We start from the raw sequence: 12,094 nt of genomic DNA on the forward strand, positions 1-12,094 counted from the left end.
ATACTTTTTCTATTGTATTATTGACTGTATGTTTGTTTATTCCATGTGTAACTCCATGTGTGGTTGTTTGTGTCACACTGGTTTGCTTTATCTTGGTCAGGTCGCAGTTGTAAATGAGAACTTGTTATCAACTAGCCTACCTGGTTAAATAAAGGTGAAATTCACCCAACTTATTATGGGAAACTTGTGGAAGGCAATTGAGTGTGTGTAAACTTCGGACCCACTAGAATGTGATGAAATAAATAAAAGCTGAAATAAATCAATCTCTCTGCTATTATTCTGACATTTCACATTCTGAAAATAAAGTGGTGATCCTAACTGACCTAAGACAGACTTTTTACTAAATTTCAGCAATTGTGAAAAAATTAGTTTAAATGTATTTGGCTAAGGTGTATGTAAACTTCTGACTTCAACTGTACATCTTAGTTAAGGGCAACTTGTCTGTCCTCTAGTTCTATCAAGCAGCGGTTGGAACCCAAACCCTTTTCCAATCATTTGTTCTGAACAGAACCACTATTTCTTTCAGTTCCGTTCCAACCAAGGTAGTTAAAAATATATATTGGTGAAAAGGGGAAACTTTAAATATATATCAGTGATTTAGATTTCTACTTCCACAAAGGGTTAAACATGTGCATCATTTCATGATAAAGTTCTATTCTATTCAATAGGCGAGCTGAGGCGAGCACGGGAGAGGGGCGAAGTGGGCGATGGGGACGACAGTGTAGGGGCTGCCCCCCGGTCTCATACAGCAGCGGTGTGTGGGGGCCGGTTCGAGCATCGCCATGCCAGCCAGCAGCAGACCATTGCAGAGCAGAGGAAGCTCCTCAGGGAGCAACAGGAGCAGATTGCACGCCTCCAGGAGGAGCAGAGCATGATGGGACTGAGGCAGGAGGCCCAGACAGCCGCCCAGATCGCTGTCCCAGCATCACCAAGGCCCAGAGAGATGACCTCTGACCCCAAAGAATCCAGGTTGGTCCCTCTTCACATTACCATGGGAACCCAGGTGAGGAGAAGAGGCGCACAGGTTGCCATTGTGGGGTGTGTCTGACCTTAGCCCAACGTTAAACATCAGGTTTGTGCTAAGTAGGGCCTGTTTTTCCATCAATAACAAGGGTACAGGTAGGGCTCGAGCATCACTTAAGTGCTCACTAACATTTTGAAGCTGAGCCATTTGCGCCTGCTAGTCTTATCTGACTAAGATCATAACATGGTGTCACAAGTGCTTCAACCTCGTCAAATATACGACAGGAGAGATTATTTCACAAAGTTCAGTGTGATGAAGAGTAGCTTACAGCTCCACTGCTCTCTTATGTCTCATAATTGAGCAAAGCAGCCCAAGCGGAGCCGTTGCTATGGATACTCACCCACTCAGAGCTACCATGAGCAGAGTGGATACAGAGCAAGCAGTGTGCAGGGAGCGAGTGGGTGCAGGGCTGGTTGGGTCAGTCTGGTAAATTGGGAATAGAGTAGATCTATATTAGAGAGTGAATATTTAATTTGTGTTTCTGGGTGATATTCTGTGTTTCAGGGCTGGAAGAGTCACTCGGGGGAAAGATGGCCGTTTCTCGGCCTACAGGAAACCAGCTGTCCGTCAGCCCTGTCGTCATCCCACCGTCATGGGTCAGTCAGCACATTCACCTCCATGTTAAGCTCTGAGTAGAGCTAAACTACACACACACACACACACACACACACAGAAATAGTTTCCAGATGGTTGATCACACAATGGTCTATGTTGTCGTGGAGAATAATAGGAAAGAGGATCAAAAGTATTTCATGTCCGTGAGTGGGATGTATAGAGCTGTAGATGTATAGAGCCGTAGATGTATAGAGCCGTAGATGTATAGAGCCGTAGATGTATAGAGCCGTAGATGTATAGAGCCGTAGATGTATATAGCCGTAGATGTATAGAGCCGTAGATGTATAGAGCCGTAGATGTATATAGCCGTAGATGTATAGAGCCGTAGATGTATAGAGCCGTAGATGTATAGAGCCGTAGATGTATAGAGCCGTAGATGTATAGAGCCGTAGATGTATAGAGCCGTAGATGTATAGAGCCGTAGATGTATAGAGCCGTAGATGTATAGAGCCGTAGCTAGCGTACTTGGAGGAATAAAGAGTCTCTGTTACTCTGTTTGGCTGAAGTTTCCTATACATAGGAATAGAAGGGCCGTGGCGAGAGCAGGGGGGCAAGGCCTGTAGATACTCTCTCTCACACACACACACACACACACACACACACACACACACACTGTCTCTTGCTCTGTCAAACACACATTCTCCTTTGGAACAATACACCACAAATGTACAGTGCATTCGGAAAGTATTCAAACCCCTTGACTTTCCCCATATTTTATTACGTTACAGCCTTATTCTAAAATGTATTCAATTGTTTATTCCCCCCTCACTCTACACACACTACCCCATAATGAAAAAGCAAAAACAGGGTTTTAGACATTTTTGCATATTTCTTAAAAATACAAAACTGTACCAGTCAAAAGTTGAGACACACCTACTTATTCCAGGGTTTTTCTTTATTTTTTACTATTTTCTACATTGTAGAATAATAGTGACAACATCATATCTATGAAATAACACACATGGAATCACGTAGTAAACAAATCTAAATATATTTTACATTTGAGATTCTTCAAAGTAGCCACCCTTTGCCTTGATGACAGCTTTGTACTCCTGGCATTCTCTCAACCAGCTTCATTTGGAATGCTTTTCCAACCGTCTTGAAGGATCTAAAATATTACTACATGATTCTATGTGTTAATTCATAGCATTGATGTCTTCACTATTATTCTACAATGTAGGAAAAACCCTTGAATGAATAGGTGTGTCCAAACTTTTCACTGATACTGTAAGTATTCAGACCCTTTACTCAGTACTTTCTTGAAGCACCTTTGGCAGCGATTTCAGTCTCGAGCCTTCTTTGGTATGATGCTATAAGCTTGGCATACCTGTGTTTGGGGAGTTTCTCCATACCTCTCTGCAGATAATCTCAAGCTCTGTCAGGTTGGACAGGGAGCGTCACTGCTAAGCTATTTTCAGGTTTCTCTAGAGATGTTTGATCGGGTTCAAGTCCAGGCCACTCAAGGACATTCAGAGACTTGTCCCGAAGCCACTCCTGCGTTGTCTTGGCTGTGTGCTTAGGGTTGTTGGCCTGTTAAAAGATGAACCTTTGCCCCAGTCTGAGGTCCCGAGCGCTCTGGAGCAGGTTTTCATCAAGGATCTCTTTGTACCTTTCCCTCAAACCTGACGAGTCTTCCTGTCGCTGAAAAACATCCCCACAGTATGAAGCTGCCACCACCATGCTTCACCAGAGGGATGGTGCCAGGTTTCCTCTAGATGTGACGCATGTCATTTAGGCCAAATAGTTCAATCTTGGTTTCATCAGACCAGAGAATCTTGTTTCTCATGGTCTGATAGTCTTTAGGTGCTTTTTGGCAAACTCCAAGCGGGCTGTCATGTGCTTTTAACTGAGGAGTGGCTTCCGTCTGGCCACTCTACAATAAAGGCCTGATTGGTGGAGTGCTGCAGAAATAGTTGTCATTCTGGACAGTTCTCCCATCTCCACAAAGGAACTCTGTAGGTCTGTCAGAGTGACCAACGGGTTCTTGGTCACCTCCCTGACCAAGGCCCTTCTCCCCTGATTGCTCAGTTTGGCCGGGCGGCCAGCTCTAGGAAGAGTCTTGCTGTTTCCAAACTTCTTCCATTTAAGAATGAGGGAGGCCGGTGTGTTCTTGGGGACCTTCAATGCTGCAGAAATGTTTTGGTATCCTTCCCCAATCTGTGCCTCGACACAATCCTGTCTCGGAGCTCTACGGGCAATTCCTACAACCTCATGGCTAGGTTTTTTCTCTGACATCCACTGTCAACTGTGTGGCCTTATATAGACAGGTGTGTGCCTTTCCATTTAATTTACCACAGGTGGACTCCAATTAATTTGTAGAAACATCTCAAGGATGATCAATGGTGTCACACCCTGACCTTAGTTATCTATGTTTTATGTATTATTTTGGTCAGGTCAGGGTGTGACGAGGGTGGGTGTGTTTTTTGTCTTATCTAGGGGTTTTTCTATATCTATGGGGTTTTTGTATGTCTACGGTAGGTATTTGTAGGTCTATGGTGGCCTGAATTGGTTCCCAATCGGAGACAGCTGTGTATCGTTGTCTCTGATTGGTGATCCTAGTTATGTTGCCACTTTCCATTTTGGTTTGGTGGGTTATTGTCTATGTGTAGTTGCCTGTCAGCACTGGTGTTATATAGCTTCACGTTTGTTTTGTTTCTTTGTTAGTTTGTTTAGTGTTTATTTGTTAACTAAAAGAAGAAAGAATGCTTATCATGCTGCGCCTTGGTCTCATCAATATGACGAACGTGACAGAATAACCCACCAAATAAGGACCAAGCAGCGTGTGAATGAGGAGCGGACATCCTGGGCCCGGGAGAAAGATGAGTGGAGGACATCCTGGGCCCGGGAGAAAGATGAGTGGAGGACATCCTGGGCCCGGGAGAAAGATGAGTGGAGGACATCCTGGACCTGGGAGGAGGTAATGGCAGGGGACAAGACCCTGCCATGGAAGCAGATGGCGATAGCACAGGAGGAAAGGCGACGATACGAGGAGTCAAGGCGACCACAGAGGGGGGCACTTGGAGCAGGAGGAGTAAACCAGAGCCAGTCTGGGAGGAGGAGGAGGATTCGGAGAAAATGGAAAGGAGGAGGATTCGGAACAAATGGAAACAGGATGCACCTGAGCTCAATTTCGAGTTTCATTGCAAAGTGTCTGACTACTTATATAAATAATGTATCTGTTTTTTATTTTTAATACATTTGCAGACATTTCTAAAACCCTGTTTTCGCTTTGTCATTATGGGGTACCATGTGTAGATTATGGGAAAAATAATTTAACCAATAAGCCGTAACAAAATGTGCAAAAAGTCATGGGGTCTGAATACTTTCCGAATGCACTGTATGTACATTAGAAAAAAAGGTGCTATCTAGAACCAAAAAGGGTTCTTTGGCTGTCCCCATAGGAGAACCCTTTGAAGAACCCCTTTTGGTTTCAGGTAGGACCCTTTCCAAAGAGGGTTCTACAGGAAATGGAACCCAAAATAGTTCTACCTGGAACCAAAAAGGTTATCCTATTGGTCTCTCTCTCTCTCTCCCCTTCTCAGCCATGGAGGAACGTGCTCGTCAGCGAGCGGAGCGCAGGAGGGAGGTGGAGGAGCTGAAGAGAAAGGAGGAGGAGGAGAGGCTGGTGAGAAATGTTCAGGCCAGTGGGGGATATGGAATAGTTTGGTGTTGTTCAGATAGGTCAACAGAGGCTGGGAATTAGAGAGGCTATTGAAGTATATATAAAGTTATTGGGGACAATGAACCTCTTTGCAGGGGAGTGTGTGTGCAGTCCACTGGAGAGAGTCTGGGGAAGTGTTCTAGGAAGCATTACATTAAACTTTCTTCTCTTCTCAGGCCCAGCTGAAAACAGCAGTGAAGGAGAGGCAGAGGGAGGAGGAGGATGAGAAACGTAGAGCAGTGGAAAGGAGGAAGGAGGAGAAGAGACAAGAGAGAGAGGTGACGCAATGTTTACAGTGGAACTGTACTGGGGACAACTTTCAAGTTGAAAGGCGTATTTGAAAAAAAGCTTCCACTTCCACTGAGAGTGTATTTAGGACTTTAGATCCTAGATCAGCACGCCTACTCTGTGACGCTGGATACATAAGGACCCAGATATTATGTATTGCCATCACAGGGACAGAAACACATACTGAAATATAAATGCAACATCTAAAGGGTTGGTCCCATGTTTCATGAGCTGAAATAAAAGGTCCCAAAAAGCTTTTCTCTAAAATGTTGTGAACAAATGTGTTTACGTCCCTGTTAGTGAGCATTTCTCCTTTGCCAAGATAATTCATCCACCTAACAGGTGTGATATGATATGCCTATCAAGAAGCTGGCTATACAGCATAATCATTACAAAGGTGCACCTTGTGCTGGGGACAATAAAAGGCCACTTTAAAATGTGCAGTTTTGTCCCACAATGCCAGAGATGTCTCAAGTTGAGGGAGCGTGCAATTGGCATGCTGACTGCAGGAAGGTCTACCAGAACTGTTGCCAGATATTTGAATGTTCATTTCTGTACCATAAGCTGCCTCCAACATCGTTTTAGAGAATTTGGCAGTGCGGCCTCACAACCACAGACCACGTGTAACCACGCCAGCCCAGGACCTCCACATCCAGTTTCTTCACTTGCGGGATCGTATGGTAGCAGCCACCCAGACAGCTGATGAAACTGAGGAGTATTTCTGTCTGTAGTAAAACCCTTTTGTGGGGAAAACCTCATTCTGATTGGCTGGGCCTGGCTCCCCAATGGGTGGGCCTGGTTTGCCTAGTCATGTAAAATCCAAAGATAAGGGTCAAATGAATTGATTTCAATTTAAATGAACTCGAACTCACTAAAATCATAGAAATGTTTGCATTTTATATTTTTGTTCGGTATATATACACAGATGTCATTAACACGTATGCAATACATAATAATAACATAATATAACGTTAAACTTAAACGTCTGTCCCTTTTAATAGCTGGGCAACGGCACACATTTGAGCAAATAAACACCAGGTCTTCATTTTATTATTTTTTATTTTAAATGAATTGTTTACGAGGATACCATGAATTGTTTGAGGTTTAATGTTTGATTTGTTATATTGAATAATTTAGCAGTGACTTGAGAGAAGAGAGAAAGAAAAAAAAAGGAATCCTCAGTTTTTAAATCACCAGTAACTGCTAGTCATTGGCTGCTAACAGCTGAGAACTGCCAAGCAACAAAAACAGTCCATTTAGGGAGGACAGACCCACAGAAATCATCCAATTGCCCTCTCGTGGTGAAAGTAATATCTGTCAAATGCAATCAGATGAGAATAATTATTCTGTCAAGGAAAATGACATTTTTTCCCCCCAAAACAAAGCCATAAAAGACAAAAGAAATGTGACAGTAACCACATTTCCATCCAGTCTTTATGCAAGTTATGCAAACAGCTGTGATGAAACAGGACGCTTCAGTACAATGTTGTAAATGCAGACAGAAGACCAGAGTAGGCACATTTGCTATTTAACGTAACAGTTTTTGTGACAACTATCGCTAGAGTTGAAAATGCAATGGAAACACATTGAACATTACATTTTTATTCCCTTAGATCTGTAGTGATGTTTTGATGGTAGCTGTTCAAAGCATTGATGCAATGGTTGGTCAATGTTATGTGTGATAATGTTGGCCTTACATCACACTGACACATCTTGGTGGTCAGATCTAACTAGACATTTAGAAGCTCTTGAAAATGTGGTTCCTAGTTCTGATACTAGCAGCTTAATCACAAACATAAAACAGAACCATGTGTACATAAAGCAGCTACACATTAACACAGTAAGTACCTGTGTGTGTGTGAATGTGTCTCTGTCGGCCTGTGTGTGTCTGTTTGACTGTGTCTGACTGTGTGTCTGTGTGTCTGACTGATTGTGTGTGTGTGTGTGCCTGACTGACTGTGTGTGTCTGTCTGACTGTGTGTCTGTGTGTCTGACTGATTGTGTGTGTGTGTGCCTGACTGACTGTGTGTGTATTCAGAGGGAGCAGGAGAAACAGTGGAGGTTGGAGCGAGACCAGCAGCTCCAGACCCAGGCCCAGAAACACTACCACAGAACTCTTTTACTACGGCGAGGCCTGGAGCCATGGAAACGCCTAGTCGCCCAGAGCCAAGCCAACACTCAGGTAATCACTGGCACTGTCGGCCTCGACCAATCAACTGGCCCCATGCAGGGTCTGCACAGAGAGACTCAACACACACTCACACACTCTCCCCTAGAGTCACATAGCTCAGGACAGCCAATCAAACACAGCAGACACCATATTGTATTCGCTTATGGGAGTCCATCGTATCCGATGATGACTTCCATTTCAGAGTTAACAGTGAATTCTTTGGTGGCTGTAGAGTCCAATCTGAGATCCACATACTTTATTGCAGGTGGGGCATGTGCAGTCTGTGTTGGTGGGGACAGGCATGGTAGTATGTCTCAGTCTGTATGTCTCATTCTGTGTTGGTGGGGACAGGCATGGCTGTATGTCTCATTCTGTGTTGGTGGGGACAGGCATGGTAGTATGTCTCATTCTGTGTTGGTGGGGACAGGCATGGTAGTATGTCTCAGTCTGTGTGTCTCAGTCTGTGTTGGTGGGGACAGGCATGGCTGTATGTCTCAGTATGTATGTATGTATGTATGTATGTATGTATGTATGTATGTATGTATGTATGTATGTATGTATGTATGTATGTATGTGTTGGTGGGGACAGGCATGGCTGTATGTCTCAGTCTGTATGTGTGTTGGTGGGGACAGGCATGGCTGTATGTCTCAGTATGTATGTATGTATGTATGTATGTATGTATGTATGTATGTATGTATGTATGTATGTATGTATGTATGTATGTATGTATGTATGTATGTATGTATGTATGTATGTGTTGGTGGGGACAGGCATGGCTGTATGTATGTATGTATGTATGTGTTGGTGGGGACAGGCATGGCTGTATGTCTCAATCTGTATGTGTGTTGGTGGGGACAGGCATGGCTGTATGTCTCAGTCTGTATGTGTGTTGGTGGGGACAGGCATGGCTGTATGTCTCAGTCTGTATGTCTGTTGGTGGGGACAGGCATGGCTGTATGTCTCAGTCTGTATGTCTGTTGGTGGGGACAGGCATGGCTGTATGTCTCAGTCTGTATGTCTGTTGGTGGGGACAGGCATGGCTGTATGTCTCAGTCTGTATGTGTGTTGGTGGGGACAGGCATGGCTGTATGTCTCAGTCTGTATGTGTGTTGGTGGGGACAGGCATGGCTGTATGTCTCAGTCTGTATGTGTGTTGGTGGGGACAGGCATGGCTGTATGTCTCAATCTGTATGTGTGTTGGTGGGGACAGGCATGGCTGTATGTCTCAGTCTGTATGTGTGTTGGTGGGGACAGGCATGGCTGTATGTCTCAGTCTGTATGTGTGTTGGTGGGGACAGGCATGGCTGTATGTCTCAATCTGTATGTGTGTTGGTGGGGACAGGCATGGCTGTATGTCTCAGTCTGTATGTGTGTTGGTGGGGACAGGCATGGCTGTATGTCTCAGTCTGTATGTGTGTTGGTGGGGACAGGCATGGCTGTATGTCTCAGTCTGTATGTCTGTTGGTGGGGACAGGCATGGCTGTATGTCTCAATCTGTATGTGTGTTGGTGGGGACAGGCATGGCTGTATGTTGTTCTTGAGCTGATAACACCTCTTGGAAGGTTGGCAAATGGTTGAGGTTTTGAAATGGGTGGATGGACAGGCAGTTCCTCCAGGATGGAGTGGTCTGTTGGAGAGCGCTGGTTAAGTAGTGCTTCAAAATGGTCAGCCGAACCTCAACAGGATCTAGTTTTGGTCCTTCAAGAGAGTCAGACCATGTCTTCAGGGGGTGATGGAGCAACTTCTAGGACCATTGATAGCTTTAGTGGAGATGTAGAGATTGTGCCTTTATTCGTCCACCCTTTGTTCGGCAGAGCACACCAGTGTTTGCACTTCCTTGCGTGATGCTCTCCATTGCTGGCGAAGGGCTGTTGAGTAGCCCTGTGCGCATATTGTCCAGTAAGATTGTGATGGTGTCCGAGTTCTCATCGAACCAGTCCTGATGTTTCCTACCTCTGTGGCCAATGGAGTGGGCCGCTGCCTGATAGAGCACTGAGCTGACAGCTGCCCACTTCTGGTCCATGGGGACCTCTGAGCTCAGAAGAGGCTCAGTCTCCCTCAGCCTTTCAGCTCAGAAGAGGGCCTCCCAGGTGGCGCAGTGGTTAAGGGCACTGCCAGCTGTGCCACCAGACCCTGGGTTCACGCCCAGGCTCTGTCGCAACCGGCCGCGACCAGGAGGTCCGTGGGACGACGCACAATTGGCCTAGCGTCGTCCGGGTTAGGGAGGGCTTGGACGGTAGGGATATCCTTGTCTCATCGCGCACCAGCAACTCCTGTGGCGGGCCGGGCGCAGTGCACAGTAACCAAGGTTGCCAGGTGCACAGTGTTTCCTCCGACACATTGGTGCAGGTTGGATGCGCGCTGTGTTTAGAAGCAGTTTGGCTTGGTTGGGTTGTGTATCGGAGGACGCATGACTTTCAACCTTCGTCTCTCCCGCGATGAGACAAGATAGTAGCTACAAAAAACAACAACAATTGGATACCACAAAATTGGGGAGAAATAGGGGTAAAATAAAAATACACACATGTATTTACAGCTACACTCACTTACACACATGTATTCACAGCTACACTCACTTACACACATACACTCACTTACACACATGTATTCACAGCTACACTCACTTACACACATGTATTCACAGCTACACTCACTTACACACATGTATTCACAGCTACACTCACTTACACACATGTATTCACAGCTACACTCACTTACACACATGTATTCACAGCTACACTCACTTACACACATGTATTCACAGCTACACTCACTTACACACATGTATTCACAGCTACACTCACTTACACACATGTATTCACAGCTACACTCATTTACACACATGTATTCACAGCTACACTCATTTACACACATGTATTCACAGCTACACTCACTTACACATGCATTCACAGCTACACTCAAGTATTCACAGCTACACTCAAATACACACTCATGTATTCGCAACTACACTGAAATACACACTCATGTATTCACAGCTACACTCAAATACACAAACAGACATAGACTATTTATCTAAACAACTACAGGTTTTAAAGGTGTGATTCAGATACCAACAAACCCTCACATAATTCCAATGGAAATATGGCACACACACACACAACATCTTAAACCAAATGCACATACACCCTAATCACAGACATCACGCTCAGAGCTGGAATTATGTTTACAGTATTCTGTTTATGAGCACCTGCTTGACTACCTGTTTGTTAGAACCAGTAGGACAAATTCAACTGGCAGAGAGATGGAAAGATGCTAGATGAGGGGTACAGGAAGAGAGAGGCTAGAGGAGAGGGGTACAGGAAGAGAGAGAGAGGCTAGAGGAGAGGGGTACAGGAAGAGAGAGAGAGAGGCTCGAGGAGAGGGGTACAGGAAGAGAGAGAGAGGCTCGATGAGAGGGATACAGGAAGAGAGAGAGGCTAGAGGAGAGGGGTACAGGAAGAGAGAGAGGCTAGATGAGAGGGGTACAGGAAGAGAGAGAGAGTCTAGATGAGAGGGGTACAGGAAGAGAGAGAGAGTCTAGATGAGAGGGGTACAGGAAGAGAGAGAGAGTCTAGATGAGAGGGGTACAGGAAGAGAGAGAGAGTCTAGATGAGAGGGGTACAGGAAGAGAGAGGCTAGAGGAGAGGGGTACAGGAAGAGAGAGAGGCTAGAAGAGGGGTACAGGAAGAGAGAGAGGCTAGAAGAGGGGTACAGGAAGAGAGAGAGAGGCTAGAAGAGAGGGGTACCGGAAGAGAGAGAGGCTAGAAGAGAGGGGTACCGGAAGAGAGAGGCTAGAAGAGAGGGGTACAGGAAGAGAGGCTAGAAGAGAGGGGTACAGGAAGAAAGGCTAGAAGAGGGGTACAGGAAGAGGCTAGAGGAGAGGGGTACAGGAAGAGAGAGAGGCTGGAAGAGAGGGGTACAGGAAGAGCGAGAGGCTAGAAGAGAGGGGTACAGGAAGAGAGAGGCTAGAGGAGAGGGGTACAGGAAGAGAGAGAGGCTAGAAGAGAGGGGTACAGGAAGAGAGAGGCTCGAAGAGAGGGGTACAGGAAGAGCGAGAGGCTAGAAGAGAGGGGTACAGGAAGAGAGAGAGGCTAGAAAAGAGGAGTACAGGAAGAGAGAGGCTAGAAGAGAGGGGTACAGGAAGAGAGAGGCTAGAAGAGAGGGGTACAGGAAGAGCGAGAGGCTAGAAGAGAGGAGTACAGGAATAGCGAGGCTAGAATAGAGGGGTACAGGAAGAGAGAGAGGCTAGAGGAGAGGGGTACAGGAAGAGAGAGGCTAGAGGAGAGGGGTACAGGAAGAAAGTGAGAAGAGGGGTTGGAGGAGAAGAATGATTGA

The 12,094-nt window shown here is 45.6% G+C and overlaps 1 protein-coding gene across 1 annotated transcript in view; it reads left to right on the forward strand.

Annotated features, from left to right (window-relative positions):
- The window catches only part of LOC118369994 (coiled-coil domain-containing protein 191), a 34,021-nt gene that overhangs the window by 16,011 nt on the left and 5,916 nt on the right, over positions 1–12,094 (forward strand). Inside the window, exons 11-15 of the mRNA XM_052502729.1 lie at positions 669–969; positions 1,529–1,620; positions 5,182–5,264; positions 5,477–5,578; positions 7,627–7,770. Coding sequence (XP_052358689.1) covers positions 669–969; positions 1,529–1,620; positions 5,182–5,264; positions 5,477–5,578; positions 7,627–7,770 — 722 coding nt within the window. The remainder of the gene's footprint in view (positions 1–668; positions 970–1,528; positions 1,621–5,181; positions 5,265–5,476; positions 5,579–7,626; positions 7,771–12,094) is intronic.

Source organism: Oncorhynchus keta, chromosome 4 (genome assembly GCF_023373465.1).
Source record: "Oncorhynchus keta strain PuntledgeMale-10-30-2019 chromosome 4, Oket_V2, whole genome shotgun sequence".
Lineage (NCBI taxonomy): Eukaryota > Metazoa > Chordata > Actinopteri > Salmoniformes > Salmonidae > Oncorhynchus > Oncorhynchus keta.